The following is a 22,071-nucleotide window of genomic DNA, read 5'->3' on the forward strand; positions in this document are numbered from 1 at the left end:
CGCTCTCCTCCGCCCCGCCGCTCGCCGCCTCCTCGGTCTCCTCCTCCTCCTCGTTCGCTGCCTCCTCCTCCTCCAACTGCAGCAGCCCTAGCGACCGCCGGAGCGCCGGCCCGCTCTCCCGGAGCTCCGGAGGGGGATAGACGGGGCAGCTGCGGGCTCCGGCGACCGAGGCCGAGCTGGGGCCGGGGCGGGGACGGCGGCGGCGGCGGCGGCGGCGGCGCCGGGTGGGGATGGGGTCGCAGACGCTGCAGATCCTCCGGCAGGGGGTGTGGGCCGCGCTCAGCGGGGGCTGGTACTACGACCCGCACCAGGCCACCTTCGTGAACGCGCTGCACCTCTACCTGTGGCTCTTTCTGCTCGGCCTGCCCTTCACCCTCTACATGGTGAGTGTGGTGGGGGCGGGGAGGAGGGTGGCCCCTTTCCCGCTTCCCCTGGTCGCTGGCCGGGCAGCGCTGGCGTTCCGCAGTCCGGCGGCTGCTCGCGCCTCCCGGGCTCCGGGCCGGGGTCGCGCCTTCTCCTCGCCCCGGCGCGCGCGCGCGCGCCCGCCCGCCGCCCCCTCGGGCCCACTGCCCCGCTGGTCTAGTGCTCCCCTCCCCCACCCAGCCCCCCCTCTCTGCTCTTTAGGGTGTCCCCTACGTCGGTGATGACAGGAGGGACGGAGCAGTAGCAGCAGCCCCTACCTGCGCCCCCGTGTGCCCCACCCTTTTACGGGGAAGTAGTAGCCTCCGGGGCCTCTTCTCAGGGGTCCTGAACCTGTAGCCCCTCCAGCCCGTTGCACCCGGGGAGGAAAGCCCGACTGGGGCTCCCTGCCCTCCGCGTTTTGTGTCAGGCGCCGAGCACTGTGCTCCTAAGGGACGCCGCATTCATCCTTGGCACGCGTGCTTATTTGCGCTCCGTTCCGCGGGCGCCCGGGCACCCCTTGGGCACTCCCTTCACCCGAGGCGGTTCTCTCTCCGCGCTCCACCTCGCCTCGAATCCGCGTGCGGGGCCCTCGGCGCGGGGGAGGAGTGCGTGCCGCTCGGTGGGGAATGTAATTGCGGGGCGGCCGGGCTGTAACTCGCGACTGGGTGGTGGTTGAAAACCTGGTTCCTGACCTTCCTGCCTCCAAAAATCATTGTTTGTGCTGGTTCTTTTCTGTTCAGCTCTGTGGTCAGCGGCTGCTGTGTTTCCAGGCCAGCTTTGGGGGGAGGGAGCGGGGGAGATACGGGGAATCTGGCTGGCATTTCAGATTTGTTTGGATTGGTTCAAGGCCCTTTACTGATAGGAAAAAGGAAGTGCTGCCTGTTGCTGAATTCAGTACGATCAGCCTCTCCGAACGATCTGGGCTTGTTTTTACGCTGTCTTTTCGCTGAAAGTTGTACGCCTGTTTTGTTTTGTTTTGTTTTGTTTTGTTTTGTTTGTGTTTTTAAACACATTAGGTTAGGGTGGGGCGGTTGGGTGACTAATGTGGAAGAGAGATGATACTTAAACTTCAGTTAATATTTTTAAGCTTCGGGTAAATTTTTAAAGTAACCGGAAGGGAGGAAAGGATGATAACTTTTTTTGTTTTAGGAGCGTTCCTTTTAATGTATTTCTGTTAACTTTGTGGTTCTTTATGGAGCTATATAGTAAAGGAGCTGGATTGGAAAATCTGGGAGTATGCCTGAGAAGTGCTGTAGTGAGTGAGAACACCCGATCCTTTCCTAAGTGAAGCTCCTTTTCACTGATTGGCAGGAAAGTGCCTGCTTGGGGGAAGACGTGCGAAATTTTATATTCCCAAGCAGATTTTAGTTTTACATCAAAATTGTTTTGAAGGGACTTATTGCTGCAGATAAAAAGGACATTTTAAAAAATGCTGATGACTTCTTCTTATTTTATTATTTTTTTTAGGAGACTTGTTCAGTCTTGTCCCATTCTGAAAATCTGTCGTGAAGTGTTATAATTTTCAATTAATTCTGCCCTAGGGGGTTCTATTTGCACTGCTCTACCTTCCAGGAATATGACATCATTAACGAACAGGTTAATTACTTTGGGTATAAGAATCCTCAGGCTGTCACAGAGCTTTCATGGCAGATTTCTCTTACATCCAAGAGAATTGTGAACTTAAAACTGAAACTGGTACTTCAGATGTAAGGATTAGTTGCTGTGTTGCAGTGTAAGGTTTCCATGTGAGCACGTGAGCTGTGTTAGGGGCTAAGTCGCTGTGTAATCAGCAAACATTACTAAAGGAAATTAGCATAAATAGAGAGCAATACATTGAGTTTACTGTTTCATTTTGGGAGTTTATTCAGTTGAATTTAATTCACAAATATTTGAGTGTCTACTATGTCCTGGGCCATTTGCTAGATTCTGGGAAAACTGCTTCTCTGACTTTCTTGTCTTATTTAATGGTAATTCTGTTCTTCCTCATCTTTTAAAATCTCTCCTTGATTCATTTTTCTTTTCACATCCAGTTCATCGAATTTTGTGAGTTCTGTTTTGAAAACCTAAAATCCAGCTAGTCCTCATCATCGCCCACCTGGTTCAAGCCACCATTTATGGCTCCTCTGGATAATTGCAGGATTCTAATGAGGTTCACTGCTTCTGTGTTCTCTATTCTTGTTACAGGAGTCTGAGTGATTCTTTGAAACATAAATCAGATCATGGCACTCTTCTTCCTTCAGAGCCTGCCCTCTGTTATACTCCATCACTTTGCCTTCTTAGAATTTTCCCAACATAACAACTATGTTCCTGCCTCAGGGCTTTTGCACTTGCTCTTCTCCCTCTCTCTCTGGATGACTCCTGAAGATACCTGTGTGACTTGCTGCACCTATTCAGATTTCAGTTATATGTGAGGCTTTCGCTGATAACCAATGTAACATAGCAACCGAGTAGCTCCTACAGTATTTCTAGTCCTCCTTTTCTCCTTTATTTAATAATGTTTATTACTAATTGATATATATTAGTATTTTTTTTAGTGTTATTTATATATTTTTGAGAGAGAGAGAGAGAGAGAGAGAGAGAGAACACGTATGTCAGCAGGGAAGAGGCAGAGAGAGGGAGAGAGAATCCCAAGCAGGCTCCTTGCTGTTAGCACAGAGCCCGACATGGGGCTGGATCTCAACGATGATGAGATTGTGACCTGAGCCGAAATCAAGAGTTGGCCACTTAACCAACTGAGCCACCCAGGTGCCCCTATATTAATATTTCTTTATCTCTTTGGAGTATATGGTCTGAGGAGGGCAGAGACTATTTTGTTCACTGCTTTGTTGTCAGGACCTAGATCAGTGCAAGACACGTAATAACTGCTCAGGTGTTGAATGATTAGAAATGAACAAGACACAGCTTCTGCCTTCAAGGAACTTAAAGTCTAGCTTGGGGGTAATGAACAGTTGACAAACATTAGAACTGTTGTGAAAAGGTAAGTACAGAGTGGCCCTGAGTTTCGAGTCAGGCGATTGATTTTTGTCTAGGGGCAGTCAGCAAAGAGGATTTGCCAGCATTTGAAGAAACATTACTAGTTGTATAGTGTTGAGATAGATGGAAGTATATACTTGAAGCAAAATTCAACATTTCATGTAAAAATAAAATCTCTTACGGGGGCGCCTGGGTGGCTCAGTCACTTAAGTGTCCGGCTTTGGCTCTGGTCATGATCTCATGGTCCATGGGTTTGAGTCTCGTGTCAGGCTCTGTGCTGACAGCTTGGAGCCTGGAGCCTGCTTCGGATTCTGTATCTCCTTCTCTCTCTGCCCCTTCCCCCATTTATGCTCAGTCTCTCTCTCAAAAATAAACAAACATGAAAAAAAAAAAAGAATGGAAGAACATAAAATCTCTAACAGTTATAGATTATTATGGGTATGTTCTCCCAATAATAACTATAAATGATAGTGACTTTTAAGTGTATAGGTTCTTTTTTTTTTATAAATTTTTTTAATGTTTATTTTTGACAGAGAGAGAGCATGAGTGGGGGAGGGGCAGAGAGAGAGAGAGGGAGATACAGAATCTGAAGTAGGCTCAAGGCCCCAGGTGTCAGCACAGAGCCTGACATGGGCTTGAACTCACAGACTGCGAGATCATGACCTGAGCTGAAGTCACACGCTCAACCGACTGAGCCACCCAGGCACCCCAAGTGTATAGGTTCTTTATCCCAAACACTGTGTTCTCATTTAACTGATGAGGACACTTGAGGTTAGTCGTGGATGACCTGTTTTGTGACCTGTTTTGTGACCTTTTGTTTAATCTAGCAATTAAAGGGCTAGATTTATACAGGGCCTTTGTAGCCATTGTATAGGTAGCTTTTTTTTTTTCCTTTAAAGGCCCAAAGTCTATGAAGAGGTAGTAGGTTAAGTTAGGTAGAGTCTTAGTGCTTTCTGTATAGGAGTAAAACACTTTTGCTATTAGTAGCTTTTGTGGATGCTTTGAAAGGTAAGAGTTTATAGCTTCTGCAATTATAAAACTTTTCACTAGTGAAAATGAAGAAGTAATTTTTTCCTTCTTACTTTCATTGTCCTTTCTGTTCCTCTTAAGGCACTCACCCCACTTTGTCTTGTTATACATTTGACCCTTGAACAACATGGGAGTTAAGGCCATCAACCCCTACTCTGTGGAAAATCCACGTATATCTTTTGACTCCCCCCCCCCCCAAACTTGCCTGCTAATAGCCTACTGTTGACCTTAAGCCTTATTGGTTATATAAACAGTCAAGTAACGTATTTTTTTTTTTCAACGTTTATTTATTTTTGGGACAGAGAGAGACAGAGCATGAACGGGGGAGGGGCAGAGAGAGAGGGAGACACAGAATCGGAAACAGGCTCCAGGCTCTGAGCCATCAGCCCAGAGCCCGACGCGGGGCTCGAACTCACGGACCGCGAGATCGTGACCTGGCTGAAGTCGGACGCCTAACCGACTGCGCCACCCAGGCGCCCCTCAAGTAACGTATTTTGTATGCTATATGTATTATATACTGTGTTATAAAGTAAGCTAGAGAAAAAATGTTAAGAAAACCATGAGAAAATATTTACAGTACTGCACTGTATTTATCAAGGAAAGTCTGCATATTAGTGGACTCATGTACTTCAAACCCTTGTTCAAGGGTCAGTTGTAATCATTTTTGCACATGACATGTGACAGATGGTGAATGTTATAGTCATGAGCTTTGTGGCATTTTTGTGTGGTGGAAAGCAGATTGGAATTGGTGTTATCTTGATTTGTGAATTTTGGCTCTTCTTGATTGTGTGTCCTTTGGGAGAGACCCTACCTTTCTGGACCTTGATTTACTCGTGAGCCATTTCTTGTGTATTTTGTAAGGAAATATTTAGGAAATGAAATTATTCACTTTCAGAGTGGCCTTCAGTAAATGTCATTTGAAAGAATGGCTAATTAGAACAGTGTTTCCTCTATAATGTTGTATGTCTGGAGGAGATGAGATAACTCTCGATTAGTCAAACCATTATTGCTCAACATATTGTTTTCTTCTGTAAAGAGTTATATCCCTAGGTGATGAACTATAACATTAGAATCTATTTACGCAGGTGCTTCTCAGACTCCAGTTGTCACCAGAATCCCTTGAACGTGTTAAAAGTGTGCATGTACTCGTCATTCTGATGCATAAGATCTGGAGTGTGGCCCATTTGTTTGTATTTTATGGACATTCAGGTCAGTTTAAAGAACTTGATCGATATGCCCCTAAGTCCCATCCCCTGACCTAAATCCAGCTGCCTACTCATCATATCCTTTTGGCTGTCTTACAGGCATCTCGAAGGTATCCTGTCTAAATTGTTCTTGATTCCCTGCTAAACCTTCCCCTCACCGTCAGGACCAGACTTGTTTTCTTACTCTGTCAGCCTTGTTAATAGCACCATCGTGTGTGCAGTTGTTCATATGGTCTCCCTCCCCCTTGCCTTGTGAGCCAGTCTTACCAATTCTCTTGTCAGAAATCTCAGGCCTTCCTTTCCACTTCCTAGTTTGCCTGGTGTTTTGTTTTGTTTCCTTTTTTTTTTTTTTTTTTTTTTTTGGTCTGTACTACTACTTTAGCTTCTATTCTTTCTTTTACAACTCCTTCTCTACCAAGTAAAAGACTCTGTGTTATTCTCCCTTTCTAATATTCTTCACTGACTTTCTTTTACACTTAGAATAAAATCCGGCATTCTTTTAAATTTTTTTTTTTTTTCAACGTTTATTTATTTTTGGGACAGAGAGAGACCGAGCATGAACGGGGGAGGGGCAGAGAGAGAGGGAGACACAGAATCGGAAACAGGCTCCAGGCTCTGAGCCATCAGCCCAGAGCCCGACGCGGGGCTCGAACTCACGGACCGCGAGATCTTGACCTGGCTGAAGTCAGACGCTTAACCGACTGCGCCACCCAGGCGCCCCTAAAATCCGGCATTCTTACTAAGCCCTCCCTGAAACCAGTTCCACCTTTGTCTGCAGTTTGTGCCATAGTCACACTGGCCTTTCTGTTACTTCAACCTCCTGAGCTCGTTCCTCATCCCGGGCCTTGGCACATGCTATGACTCCTGAAGGGATACTCTTCTCTCCTGCTCTTTGCAACAAAGCCTGCTGTTGCTTGGTCATCAGGACTTGGGCTTTAATATCATCTCCTCACAGAGGTCTGACCTGCTAACCATAAGCAGGTTCTCTCTCTTTTGAACATCATTCCATCCTGTAACTTTTTTTCACAGTTCTGTCCATAAACACATATATTTATCTTTGTTTACTTATTTGCTCTCTCTCATTCCCCTCCGTCCCTACCTTGTAAGCTGGGGTCACATGACTTATTTGTCATTGTACATCCCGTGTCAGTTCTCATGTTTGGCTTATATTAAGCTTTGAATAAATATTTGTTGAAGGAATCTTTTATAATATATGTGAACCTTCTTTAGACTTATCAGCATAACTGGTAGAGAATTTGGAGGGATGGGAAATTACTGTGGTAGGTTGTATTATATGGTGGAGTTACAGTGTATGTGGGGGTTAGGTTCAGTGTTTGCGTGCATGACAAAAATAAGATACAGAATTATTGGAAAACTAAATGCAGAATGACTGTTGAAAAACCCTTAAATCAAAGTGTAGCATATATAGTTTTTTTGTATGTGCAACTTCACAAATATATATACACATGATATATAGTAACATACTGTAAAATCAATAGATTATATTCAGAAACTAAAATATTCATAACATTTATGAAGGTTTTAATTTTTTTCTTCCAGATGATTTTGTATCTTCTATAGCTGATGTTTATCATCTACAGAATGATAAGTCCTTTATTAGTAAGGATTTCTCTGAGGGCTTCATGTCATTTTCTTTAGCAAAGATTTAAAAATATTTTAGGAGCACCTGGCTGGCTCAATCAGTTGAGTGTTGGACTTCGGCTCAGGTAATAATCTCACAGTTCATGGGTTTGAGCCCCACTCAGGTTTTGCACTGACAGTAGGGAGCCTGCTTCAGATTCTTTGTTTCCCTCTCCCTCTGCCCCTCCCCCATTTGAGGGCACATGCTCTCCTTTCTCTCTCAAAAATAAACATTAAAAAAAATATTTTAGGGGCGCCTGGGTGGCTCAGTCGGTTAAGTGGCCGACTTCGGCTCGTCCTGATCTCGCGGTCCGTGAGTTCGAGCCCCGCGTCAGGCTCTGTGCTGACAGCTCAGAGCCTGGAGCCTGTTTCGGATTCTGTGTCTCCCTCTCTCTCTGACCCTCCCCCATTCATGCTCTGCCTCTCTCTGTCTCAAAAATAAATAAACATTAAAAAAAAATAAAAAAAAATATTTTAAAGATCAATGTAAACAAGATTTTGTTACGATGACTGAAACTGAAATTGTCATAGTTTATAATTTATGTTTCCTAAAATGTTTAATTAGGAAAGTTATTGTATTATAAGTTAACAATTAAACATTATTATAAGTTAGCAATTAAACATTATTTATTATTTTCTGTGTCCTTTAGGAAAAGTTTGATGAATAGTTGGTGGTCTGTTTTGACCTAAATCCTGTGTGTTTTCATACCAGTATTTTCAATAGTTAGTATCAAGGTGCATGTAATTGTTTCCATAATTGGTTATGACATAGATATAGCTCTTATCTCTTTATTATGTCATTGTCCACAGATGGTTTACAAATGAAGTTCCCAAAAAGCATCCATATTTGTCAACGTGCAGAAATGCTTGTGACTTTACAGAAATGGCAATTGATAGCTAAAATGTTTTAGTGTCTTTTGTTAAAGATGGGATGTTTTCTGCCATTTGAGAAATTACTCCAAGCTGTAAAATCATTTGGTAATTGAAAAACTAGGAAGGTTTCTTCTATTTCTTTTCCTGCTTTCAAATGCATACATTTAACTAGGTAGTTTGCCTTTGCTAGCTGACTTTATTGAAAGTTAAATTTTTCCAACATTTTTTTAATGAGAATAAACAAGTTGGGAGAATTTTATTTTTTTTATTTTAGAGAACACAAGTGGGAGAGAGGGGCAGAAGGGGAGAGAGAGAGAATTATTAACCTTTTTTTTTTTTTTAAGGGGAATGCTTGTGAAGTAACTTGCAGACATCAGTATAGATCACCCTGAAACATTTCTGCACGCGTACCATCTGCTAGAGTTATGATAGGCACAGATCCTAAGTGAACCGTTGGATGAGTTTGAATGTTGATAAATGCACACACCTGTGTAGTGCAACACCATCGTGTTGTTGAACATTAATGTCACCCCAGGAACTTCCTGCTTGCCCTTCCCAGTCAGCCCTCTCACCCTTATTCTCATTTTTTTCCCATGGTAGAGTAGTTTATCTAATTCTAGAACTTCATTTTAATGAAGTCATGTAGCATATTCTTTGTGTAAGTCTTTCTCACTCAGCATAATGTTTTTGAGATTTATCCATATTGTATATATCAGTAACTTGTTCTCTTTTTTTTTTTTCTTTTAAGTTTATTATTTTTGAGAGAGAGAGAGGGAGGGAGAGAGAGAATTCTAAGCAGGCTCTGCACTGACACAGCGCAGAGCCTGACAAGGGGCTTGAACACACGAACCATGAAATCATGACCTGGGCGGAGGAGATCAAGAGTAGGACCCTTAACTGACTAAGCCACCCAGGTGCCCCATTAACTTGCTCCTTTTTATTGATGAACAGTATTCCTTTGTATGAATATATTAAAGTTTGTTCATCTTTATCTAGTCTCCTGTAGATAAGGACCTCTTTTGGCTTTATGTAAAAGGTATCACTCCAGCATGAGGGTAATTTTTATCGGGACTCAGAAGAAATTGGAAAACTTCATTAAATATCAAAAACGTTTTCTCTCCCCAAATAAGAACATGTTTTAATTTAAAATACATTAATGATAATTGCATACCTTATTCTCTTAGTTCAGTTTTTGTAGTCTTGTATTTGCTTAGTATTTAGATTTTCTCTGAATTCAATAGAACCTTTATGTATATAGATGTTTTTGCTAAATTCAAAATTATATATAAGTAAAAAGGAGAAAGTGAAAACCTCTGGTAATCCCATTCACCCAGTCAGTTGAACATTTTAGTAACCAGAGTGTATTTGGAGCTTATAAATATGTATTATGCTTTCTTAAAAAAATGGGCTCATAAAATTTGTACTGTTGTGAAGCCTTCTATTTTTGTTTGACTATAAATTGTGAATGTTTCCATGTAAGGAAAGAAAAGTAACAGTTTTAATAGCTCTGTAGTAGGTCCTAGTATAGATGTGTTACGGTGTATCTAATCATTTTCCTGGTATTTTACAGGTTGTATTTTTTAGCTATTTAGAAAACACTAGGGTGAATATTCTCGCAGTTAAATCTTTGCGCTAGTCTTTTGTATAAATCCCTAGAAGTAGACTTGGTGAATCAAGGGATATGCATATCTGTGTTTGATAATTGTTCAGTTTATGAGTGAATCCTTATGTTGAGAGAGAGCATGAATGAGAGAATGATGGATAATAACGCAAGGTTCCTGAGAAGGCAAGATAACTGTGTGGTCTAAAGAGCACAGGCAGTAAGGGATCATCCTCAGAAAGGAGGGATGTGGGAGAAGAAGTGATGAACAGTTGGTGGTCAAAGCTGAGGGAGATCTGTTTTTATTTTGATGATAATCTTGAAGTGTGGAGTGTTTTCTGTTGGGAGTGAGGGGAGAGGTCAGGAGGGTATTCAAGATTTAAGGAGGATTTCCAGAAGGTGAGATGCTGTCCTAAGTTTTAGAGGGTGGGGAAGTGAACCGATGAGCAAGGGATGGTAGGGTTGCCAGGCAACTTTGAGGATGCCTTTGAAGTTGGGGAACATGAGTTCAGAGTGTTGCAGAGGAATGTTCAGGAGAGAAATTTGGGGTAAAATTTATTTAGAAGTTACCACCTTTGCATAGCTGTCACCTACAGTGGCTAACTCCAAGCCACAGGTAGGCAAGATCTGGAGAGAACGTATAATTCATTAAAAGGAAGGTGGTTCGGACAGAACTCCAAGGCCTAACAGCAGTTAAAATCAGTGAAGGAGACAAGAAGGCAAGAGGGAAATGGGAGAGAGGAACCTGTTATGCAAGCCAAAGAGAGAGAGTGTTTTGAAAAAGGAGAAAATGGTCAAAAATGCCCAATTGCCCTCTTAATGTTTCATCAACAGTGTTGAGAGTACCTCCCACCTCCGCTCAGCACTTTCCCAAACAGTGTTACTGTTGTAAATTTCTTACTCAGTGGAATGTCATATAAAACCATTTCAGTAATACTCTGGTTTGATAATTGCTACAGTTTCCTTGAAGTACTTTTTAATTCAAACTTGGTACAAATTAAGGATGCTTACTGCACCAACATATATCACATAACATCTTTTATCTGATTTTTTCCTGTATTCTCACTTTCATAGCAGGCAGCTGACAAATAAGCAGAAATGCTTCCTTGAGAAGAGATCGGTTGCTTTTTTCTGTTATTTGAGTTACATCAAATGGTTTTCCTGTGTCTCTGCATAACTGGGGAGTTCAGAGAGTTACTGTGTAGGTGGGCTATGACGCCCCGAGATACCCTGGAAGAGTAACAAGAATCGCATTGAGTAGTGGAATGGGAAAGGGCAGATTACAACAAATATTTTCCTACTGCTCTTCGTTAATATAGAGGTGCATTTTGCTAAATCACAGTAAAATTAGTAGTTACTGATTCTGGTTCCTCTGCTTGTTTCCTGAAAAAAGTTGGTTAAATGATTTCTTTGGTAGGATTGTAAAACAGGTCAGACTTTTCTTATCTTCCTTTATCGCTAGAACCCGAGGGGTTGTATCTTTTTTAACTTGCACTGTTGGTGCTAGCTAGTGGAGACTAGCTTTGTGTTATGTTATGTTGCTTTGTGTTATGATAAGAAAGAAAAAACCTAGGGAAAAGCACGCCATTTCCGTTTGAGGTTTTTAGGGGCAAAAAAAAGTTCTATTCCATAGAGCTTTGTACAAACCAAATAGAACCCTGAGTGCCAACTGTGCTGAGAATAGGCAGGAAGCTTAGTCACAGATTTGAGAAGCTTGAATTATGTATCTGGGTGTTTTCCTTTTCCTACCCCTCCTCGCCCCCTGTGTGTTGTCTAGACATAAACTAAACAGATTTAACCACTAAAGTTATCTTTAAAACTTTATATTTTGAAATAATTTTAGATTTACAGAAAAGTTACAAAAATAGCATAGAGTTTTTGTATACCCTTTGCCCAGCTCCCTCTAATATAAAATCTTACATAACCATGGTGCATTTATTAAAACAAAGAAAGTAACATTAATACAATACTATTAACAAACTCTAGAATTTATTTGGATTTCACTAGTTTTTCCACTAATGTTCCTATTCTGTTTCAGGATCCAATCCAGGATACTTAATTGCATTTAGTATCATCATCTTTAATATGGGTTTTTTACTGCTTTCCCTTACCATGCTGGGAGTCTATTTTTTAAGGAATTTTACAATTCATAACAACTTATCAAATTGTATAAGAACAATTAGAAGATTTTATGTCTGGGATCGATACATTTGAAATGGACAAAAGAGGAGTGTATCCTAAATGATTTTTGAATCTTGCATTGACCATTAGCCTATGTTAGGCTATTTTAAAGTTAAGATGTTTCAAATATGAAAAATTATATGAAATGAAATAATCCTAAAGACGAAAAAGACTTCAGATATCATTCATGCAAGAATGGATGACGGTCCATTCCTATATAATGCTGTTTTTCCTAATTTATAAATTAGAGCCCATGAGATAAATTCATACCTATGTTACAAGGTATAAATATGACTGATTCCTTATGTGTCATACAGTGTTCAGGAATTGGAAGAAGGATGCAAATATTTACTGGAAGGCTTTATGCAAAGGATAATTCTTTATTCAAAATGTTTACAGTATGCTGGGTACTGTGGTAGGTTTTATGGTGGGGGGACCTTTATAAGTTTTGTTATTTGAGTTGGAACAGTGTTTCTCATAATCTTCCCACCAGGCAAATACATTTTTGTTTGGGGGAAGAAACTGTTCTTTAAAAGAAAATATGTTCTTAAATGTAGTGATTTGTTCAGCTACCAAGTACTTTATTATAACATATCCAATATATTAAGTCTTTCTCAGTGAATTATTATTTAAAAAATTTTTTAAATATTTATTTATTTTTGAGAGGTGGGGAGGGGCAGAGAGAGAGAGGGAGACACAGAATCCAAAGCAGGCTCTAGGCTCTGAGCTGTCAGCACAGAGCCTGATGTGGGGCTTGCACTCATGAACCATGAAAACATGACCTAGGCCGAAGTCGGAAGCTTAACTGACTGAGCTACCCAGGTGCCCCAGTGAATTACATTTTTAACTTCTCACAGTATCATTTATGCATATTCCTGTCTCTCAATAAGTATCTGGAATGGTTAAACGAAAGGATATACAAAGAAATAAAAACCCAAATGGGGTGCTTGGGTGACTCAGTTGGTTAAGCGTCTGACTCTTGGTTTCAGCTCAGGTCATGATCTCATGGTTCCTGAGTTCGAGCCCTGCATAGGGTTCCATGTTGGGAACCTGCTTGGGATTTTCTCTCTCCCTCTCTCTCTGTGCACCCCCCTGCCCCACTCATGCTCTCTCTCTGAAAATAAATAAACTTTAAAAAAAAAAAACCCAAATAAACCAGTTATCATTTGTACTATTTCATTTATGCCACACCATACATCGCAGATGAAGCACTGCACATCATTTCCACAAGCATCACAGACCTTTAAGACAGAGCCCTAGTGAACTTTGCAAGGGAATAAAGAGAGCTTTTGGGTGCATTTTACTAAGGAAATCCCCAACTTAAAGATTTTGAAAAAGTGAAAATAAATTTAGCTGATCTAAAAATATTATGCTGTATTATCAAAAAGTCTTACTTTTTTCCAGTCCCTGTGCCACAGGAATATTAAAAGATGCAGTATTGTGCTATGGAAGAATAAGCGTAATTTTTTAATATGAAGGATTTTCACATGAACAAGGAAGTTGGAAGAATAATACATGATCTCTGCTTAGATTCGAAGATATGAACCTTTTGAAAGATCATATTTGCTTTAGCTATATACTGATGTAATATATATATCTGCACATACACACATCGATATACACATTCTGTCTTGCACATACACGCACACATGTATATCTGATACATCATGACACCTCACCTCTAAGTGCTTCAGGCTTCACCCTCATAATTGTAACACCTTTATCACATTGAATATTATTAATAATTCTCTTATATCTCACACCTAGTTTATATTTAAATTTCCCTAGTTATCCCCAAAATATCATTTATAGCTAGTTTTTCCAAGCCAGGGATCCAGTTAGGGTTTAATCATTTCTCCATCCAATTGACTTTTTAAAAAGTCTAGGCTAATTATAGAATGTCTACGTTATGGATTTGTCTAATTGTGGTGTCATGTTTTTTTTTCCTGTCTAGTCTCTGTAGTTTCTGTAAAGTACATATTTTTTAATGTTTGCTTACTTTTGAGAGAGTGTGAACGGGGGAGGGGCAGAGAGAGAGGGCCATACAGAGGATCTGAAGCAGGCTCCCCACTGACAGCACAAAGCCTGATGTGAGTCTCGAACTCACAAACCGTGAAGTCATGACTTGAGCCGAAGTCGGACGCTCAACAGACTGAGTGATCCAGGGTGCCCCTGTAGTTCCTGTAAATTTAAACTTTATTTTATTGTCCCAAGTTAGAGTTTCTAGAATTTACATATTTCAGCATGATCTTTAACATGAGTAGTGTTGTATTGCAAATTTCCCTTTCATTGTTGCTTTGCCTTTGATTTGGGAATCTTTCATATTTACTGACAGATTTTACTGCCATAATTTTTGTTCATATCATTATGCAGTGTCATTGTTACTCAGGCTTTCATTATGTGTCTTTTGGCTTTCTTCCTTATTAAAGACATATCTGTGTGTCTTTAAGGAGTAAGGAAAAGAAGGAAATAAGGAAAGTCAAAGTAATTGTAAAATCACAGAATGCACCACATAGTTCTTCCCACTATTTTGGCATCCGGCTTTCAACTAATTATAACTTTATGTATTTTTGCTTACTAATAGGTTGAGGAGAATTAGAATTCTCCATTATCAAGCTGTGTCCCCAATACTCTGCTCATTCGGAGTCACTGCTCATCTCTTGTCCTTCTCCTGGAGCAAAAGGCGTATCACAGCATGGGCTAGAGTGAGGCCATCATATCCCTGCCTTTTATTTAATTTTTATAGGAAGTTATTGAGCAGCTTTGGGAGATTATTGGAAAGTCTTTTTATGTTTCTTAGTGGTATCCGTCTTGATGCTCCGCTCGAGAATTGCTGGCCTGGAGCACAGGACACAGGCTTGGGCAGAGCTGTCACTGCCTTTCTGCAACCCCAAACCCACCGTCTGATAATTGGGAATTAACTTGCTTGAGGTCCTGTTTTGCGTCATATGAATAAATTGGTACCCGGGGGGAGGTTCTGGACATGTGTATTTTGAAAAGCAACTTCCCCTAAATGTACCAACAGAAAAGCCCATAGGTGATTCTGTTAGACACCTCAGGCTAACAGACGCTAGCTTGGGAGGTATTAGTCTCTGATTTGCGAATGTCTGAAAATACCTTATTGTTTCCTGAAGAGGTTGTTGGTTTAGGTCATCTGCATTTTTCAGCAGGGAATAAATTACTGAATAACTTTGATTCGGGCTGTAGTGGGAACTTTTATACTACTGATAATACCAGTAGTAAGTACTGGTATGTAAGATAGCACTTTTTACTCAGTGTAGAATATTCCTCGACCATTTCACCCTCCAGTTAAAAAAAACCACTATTAGACTTTTATCATGAAAATAATATTATCTGTAGAAACTGTATGAGTATCTACAGTCTGTAATAAAAACATGTTCTAAAGTTAAAGACCAGAATAAGAACAAACAGTGCTGTGGTGCACATTTGTGTGTGTAAGATCTTATTTGTGGGAGTATATAGCATGAGTTTCTAGAAAAGAAATTGCTAGGTCAGAGTTTACATATTTAAAATCCACCTAGTTGTTGCCAAACTACACCTCAAAAAAGCGATACCATTTTATATTTTCACCTTTGTGAGAGGACATGTTTGCCTCTGTTCTCACCAACATTGGTTATTACGAATCTTTTTCAGTGTAATAGTGTAAAATGGCATCTTGTTTTAATTTGTGTTTTCTTAATAAGTTCTTTGAGTATTTTTTCTTAAAAAAATTTTTTTTAATGTTTATTTATTTAAAAAAAATTTTTTTAACGTTTATTTATTTTTGAGACAGAGAGACAGAGCATGAACGGGGGAGGGGCAGAGAGAGAGGGAGACACAGAATCTGAAACAGGCTCCAGGCTCTGAGCCATCAGCACAGAGCCCGATGCGGGGCTCGAACTCACGGACCACGAGATCGTGACCTGGCTGAAGTCGGACGCTCAACCGACTGAGCCACCCAGGTGCCCCAATGTTTGTTTATTTTTGAGAGAGACAGAGAGAATGAGAGGCAGAGGGGCAGAGAGAGAAGGAGACACAGAATCTGAAACGGGCTCCAGGCTCTGAGCTGTCAGCACAGAGCCCAACATGGGGCGCGAACTCACGGAGTGCAGGATCATGACCTGAGCCAAAGTCAGCGGCTTAACTGAGCCACCCAGGCACCCCACAAGTATCTTTTCATATGCTTGGTAGACGTTTATATTTTTTAATTGCTTTTTGTATGCTTTATATTTTTCTGAAAGTCAGTCATGTTGTTGTGCTTAGTGATTTCTGAGAGACTTTTTACGTATAAAAATTAGTTTTGTGGGGCACCTGGGTGGTTCAGTCGGTTGGGTGTCTGACTTCTGCTCAGGTCATGATCTCGTGGTTCATAGATTCAAGCCCCGCGTCGGGTTCTGTGCTGACAGTTCAGATCCTGGAGCCTGCTTCAGATTCTGTCTCCTCCTCTCTCTGCCCCTCCCCTGCTTGTGCTCTGTCTCTCTCTCAAAAATGAATAAACATTAAAAAAAAATTTTTTTTTAAATTACTTTGTCATATATTAAATCTGCCTACTTTGTGTTTTAACTTTATGTTTGGGTTTTTGAACATATAAATTTAACATTTTTAGTAGTCATGTTTACTAGTTTTCTTCATGCTTATGAAGATCTTCCCCATAAAAGGTTTGTTAAAAAAAAAAAATCATGTTTTTATTTAACTTTTAAATTGGGAATAAATATGCATAGTTAGATTCTCTCTCTCTCTCTCTCTCTCTCTTTCTCTCTCTCTCATACACACACACACACACACACGCACACACACTTCTAAAAGCTGATGGGGTGCCTGGGTGGCCCAATTGGTTGAGCGTCCAACTCTTGATTTTGGCTCAGGTCATGATCTCGTGGTTTGTGAGTTCAAACCCCGCATTAGGCTCCATACTGGCATTGTGGAGCCTGCTTGGGATTCTCTCTCTCTCCCTATCTCTCTGCCCCTCCTGCGCAGCCTCTTTTTCTCTCAAAATAAATAAATAAACTTAAAAAAAAAAAGGTGGTTAAAAAATTGCCCTTTTTTACCTTCCCACCATCTTCCCAGTTTTGTACCTGCACTTCCTGTAAGAAACCACTATGACTCACCACAACCTACAGATTCAGATTCCTCCACCACAATATTCTATATATTGTTCTTCACACTTAATACATATTAAACATACATGCATCAGTACCAAAAGGGCTTCTTCAGCTTGGATGCTTTGTTTTGTTTTGTTTTGTTTTGTTTTGAGATATACTTGACATATAGCATATTAGTTTCAGGTATAGGACATGGTTCAATATTTGTATATAGTGAGATGATTACAAATCTAGTTAACATCTGTCACCATGCATAGTTAGATTTGTGTGTGTGTGTGTGTGTGATGGAATCTTTTAAGATTTATTCTCCTAGAAACTTCCAGATATCAATACAGTATTATTAACTGTAGTCACCATACTGTATATTATATCCCCATGACTTAATTATAAATGTTTATTTATTTATTTTGAGAGAGAGGGAGGGAGAGAGAGAATCCTATGCAGGCTCCACACTGGAAGCGCAGAGCCCATCACGGGGGTTGATTTCACAAACCGTGAGATCATGACCATGAGCCAAAATCAAGAGTTGGGTAACCACCGGAGCCACCCAGGCACCGCCCCCCCCCCCCCACTTATTTATAATTGGAAGTTTTTACCTTTTGACTCTGTTTCTTCATTTTGTCTGTCACCACCACCACCCCACTCACCTCTGGTAATCACCAGTTTTCTCTGTTTCAAGGTCAGTTGTTTTTTTTCAGTTTCCACACATAAGGGAGATCATATGGTATTTTTTTTTTCCTTCTGTCTAATTTAATTCACTTACCATATATAATGCCCTCAAAGTCCATCCATGTTGTGGCATATAGCAAGATTTCCTTCTTTTTTATAGTTCAATAATACTTGTGTGTGTGTGTGTGTGTGTGTGTGTGTGTGTATACACACACACAGTATATATCAGTTCATCAATTTCTTTATCCATTCATCCATTGATGGACACTTAGATTGTTTCCATGTCTTGGCTATTATAAATAATGCTGCGATGAATGAGGGGTGCCTGTATTTTTCAAAGTAGTGCTTTGTTTCCTTTGGATACCCAGAAGTAGAATTGCTACATTATATGTTCTATTTTTAATTTTTTGGGGAAACTCTGTACTGTTTTCCATAGTGGCTGTACCAGTTTACATTCCCATTAACAGTGCACAAGAGTTCCCTTTTTTCCCCACATCCTTGCAACACTTGTTATTTCCTGTCTTTTTGATAATAATTTTAACAGGTATGAGGTGATATCTCCTTGTGGGTTAGATTTGCATTTCCCTGATAGTAATGTTGAGCACCGTTTCATGTACCTATTGGCTATCTTTATGTCTTTGAAAAAATGTCTATTGAGATCCTCCACCCACTTAAAAAAAATATTTATTTTTAAGAGAGAGAAAGAGGGCCAGAGAGAGAGAGGGAGACACAGAATCCAAAGCAGGCTCCAGGCTCTGTGCTGAGCCATCAGCACAGAGCCAACGCGGGGCTTGCATCCGTGAACTGTGAGATCATGACCTGAGCTGAAGTCGGACGCTTAACCAGCTGAGCCACCCAAGTGCCCCACTCCACCCATTTTTCAATTGGATTAGTTTTTTGATATTAGGTTGTAAGAGTTTTCTATATATGTTGGATATTAGCCCCTTATCGAATATAGGATTTGCAAGTATTGTCTCCCATTCGGGAGGTTGCCTTTTCATTTCATTGGTGGTTTCCTTTGTTGTACAGAGTTTTTTAGTTTGATGTGGTTTCACTTGTTTATCTTTGCTTTTGTTGCTCTTGCCTTATGGTGTCAACCCCCTAAAAAACTTTGCAAGGACTAATGTCAGGGAGCTTACTTCCTGTGTTTTCTTTTAGGAGTTTTATGGTTTCAGGTCTTAGATTTAAGTCTTTAATCCATTTTGAGTTTACTTTTTGTATGGTATAAGATAGTAGCCAAGTTTGATTCTTTTGCATGTGATTGTCCAGTTTTCTGAAAACCATGTATTGAAGAAACTGTCCTTTTCCCATTATATATTTTGGCTCTTTTGTTGTAAGTTAATTGACCATGTATGTGTCAGTGTATTTCTGGGCTCCTTGTCCCACTGATGTTTGTTTCTGTTTTTATGCCAATACCATACTGTTTTAATTACTATAGCTTTGTAATGTAGTTTGGAACCAGGGAGCGTGATGCCTCCAGCTTTGTTCTTCCTTTTCATGATTGCTTTGGCTTTTTGGAGTCTTTTGTGGTCCCATGCAAATTTTAGGATTGTTGTTAGATTTCTGTGAAAATTACATTGAAATTTTGATAGAGATTGCATTGAGTCTTTAATTGCTTTAGGTAGTATGGACATTTGAACAATATTAACTATTTAAAACATGAGCATTTTATCCATTTGTTTGTGGTTTGCCTCCAGTTTCTTTCATCAGTGTTTAATAGTTTTCAGTGTACAGGTCTTTTACCTCTTTGGTTAAATTTCTTCTTAGGTATTTGATTATTATTATTTTTTTTTAATTTTTTTTTTCTTTCAACGTTTATTTATTTTTGGGACAGAGAGAGAGCATGAACGGGGGAGGGGCAGAGAGAAAGGGAGACACAGAATCGGAAACAGGCTCCAGGCTCTGAGCCATCAGCCCAGAGCCTGACGCGGGGCTCGAACTCACAGACCGCGAGATCGTGACCTGGCTGAAGCCGGAGGCTTAACCGACTGCGCCACCCAGGCGCCCCGGCATTTGATTATTTTTGATGCAATTGTAAATGGGATTGTTTTCTTAATTTCTCTGATAGTTTGTTATTGTGTATAAAAGCACGACAGATTTTTGTATACTGATTTTTAATCCTCAACTTACTGAATTCGTTTATTCGTTCCAACAGTTTTTTGGTGTTTTGGCTTAAACTGTCTTTGGGGTTTTCTTTATTATTATTTTTTAAGTTTTTAAATTTATTCAAGTGATCTCTGCACCCCACGTGGGACTTGAATGAGATCAAGAGTCACGTGCTCTTCCAGCTGAGCCAGCCAGGAGCCCCTGGGTTTTCTAAATATACTATGTCATCTGCAAATGGTGTTATACTTCTTCCATTCCAATTTGGATGACTTTTATTTCTTTCTCTTTCTTTTTTTTTAATTTATTTTTTAAATTTATTTTTGAGACACAGAGCATGAGCAGGGGAGGGGCAGAGAGAGGGAGACACAGAATCCGAAGCAGCTCCAGGCTCTGAGCTGTCAGCACAGAGCCTGATGCGGGCTTGAACTCATGGATTGTGAGATCATGACCTGAGCTGAAATTGGATGCTCAACCAACTGAGCCACCCAGGTGCCCCATTGCTCTGGCTAGGACTTGAATAAAAGTGGCAAGAGTGGGCATCCTAGCCTTGTTTTTGATCTTAGAGGAGAAGCTTTCAGCTTTTCACTGTTAAGTCTGGTACTAACTGTGGGTTTCTTACATAAGGCCTTTGTTATATTCAGGTATGTTCCTTCTATACCCACTTTATTGAGAGTTTTATAAACGGATGTTGATTTTGGTCAGATACTCTTTCTGCCTCTATTGAGCTGATCATATATGATTTTTATCCTTCATTTTGGTAATGGGGTCTGTCACATTGATTTGCAGGTGTTAAACCATTTTCGCATCCCTGGAATAAATCCTACTTGATCATAGTGTTGGATTCTTTTAATGGGATTGAATTTTGTTCGTTAATATCTTGTTAAGGATTTTTACCTGCATTCATCTGGGATATTGGTCTGCAGTTTTCTTGTGGTGTCCTTGTCTGGTTTTGGCAACAGGGCAATGCTGGCCTCATAAAATGAATTTGGAGCTGTTCCTTCTTTTTCTGTTGTTTGGAAGAGTTTGAGAAAGATTGTTATTAATTCTTCTTCAAATGTTTGGTAGAATTCAGTGAAGCAGTCTGGTCTTGGATTTTTGTTTGTTGGGCTCTGTTTTTTTAAATAGTTGCATAGAAGTCCATTGTGTGGTTACCTGTTTCCTGCTGATAGACATTTAATTTGTTTGCCAACTTCTAACACAAACCATACTGGGGTAAATAATTTGTATAAACATCGTCTCCGGTGTGTTCAGGTATAGTAATAAGATAAATTCCTAGAAATGAGATTGCTTGTTCAGAGGATAAATGCTTTTGTAATTTTGAAAGATCTGCCAAATTGCCCTTCCGAGGTGTTGTGTTACTCACTTTACGTTTGGAAGCAATACATGAGAGTATCTGTGCTCACATGTTTTGCTCCTTTCATAGATAACAAATAGTATCTTAGAGTGGTTTTGACTTGCATATCTCCTGCTTTGAGTGGGATTGAGCAGCTTTTCTTAAGCTTAAGGTGTCTTTTTTTTTTTTTTTAATTTCTCTGTGAAGAATTCATGTGCTTTATCCATTTTCTTCTAGGTTGTTTCTTACTAATTTCTAAGCACTGTTATATATTAAGGAGATGAGTCCTTTGTAATATAATTGCAGACATCTAATAGTTTTATAGTTTAGCCCATTTGGAATTTATTTGTTGTAAGCAATGTGTGAGTATCAAGTTAAAAAATTTTTTTAGACAGGCAGTTGTCCCAATCAACCTAATTTATTAAACCATCTCCTATTTTTCTTAGTAGTTTAAATGCCATATTTTTTATAATTTAAGTTCCCACTGGGGTATTTGGTTCTGTTTTATCAGTGTCTACTCTTACATGTATACTAAATTTTGTTGGTAACCCTTGTTTTTTATATGTATAGATTTTTCTTTCATAGTAGTAGTCTTGTTAGTCTGTCTTACTAGTTTTTTTTATAGTTGTTCTTGCACCTTTATCCATTTTGTTCAGTTTCTAAGGGATGTCATTGAGTTTGTGATTGAAAGAAATTGAATTTGTGGGTCATTTCAGGGAAGGAAGTTTGACATCTTTATAATATTGAATTAAGGTGATCTCTCCCTTTACGTCCCTAAAGAGAATTTTGTTTTTAAGTTTTGTTTTTTTTTTTTAAATGTTAGCCTTGTATATTTTCCCTTAGGATTATTATTCTTAGATTTTAGTTTTTAACGTAGCGTAAATAGAACCATTTTTTTTCACTGTTTCTAACTGGTCATTGCTGCCATGTAAGGAAACTATTGGTTTTTATAAAAAA

At 39.9% G+C, this 22,071-nt stretch overlaps 1 protein-coding gene across 7 annotated transcripts in view; it reads left to right on the forward strand.

The window, feature by feature from the left end:
- Nucleotides 1–212: 212 nt before the first annotated feature.
- The window catches only part of PCNX1 (pecanex 1), a 168,823-nt gene continuing 146,964 nt past the window's right edge, over nt 213–22,071 (forward strand). For 6 of the 7 annotated variants that reach the window (XM_040477561.1, XM_040477563.1, XM_040477562.1 and 3 more), the window contains exon 1: nt 213–383. In XM_040477561.1, coding sequence (XP_040333495.1) covers nt 231–383 — 153 coding nt within the window. In that variant the 5' untranslated portion in view covers nt 213–230. The remainder of the gene's footprint in view (nt 384–22,071) is intronic. The other variant, XM_040477567.1, reaches the window with a different exon arrangement.

This window comes from Herpailurus yagouaroundi, unplaced genomic scaffold (assembly GCF_014898765.1).
Source record: "Herpailurus yagouaroundi ecotype Mexico unplaced genomic scaffold, PumYag 141, whole genome shotgun sequence".
In the NCBI taxonomy this organism is placed as follows: domain Eukaryota; kingdom Metazoa; phylum Chordata; class Mammalia; order Carnivora; family Felidae; genus Herpailurus; species Herpailurus yagouaroundi.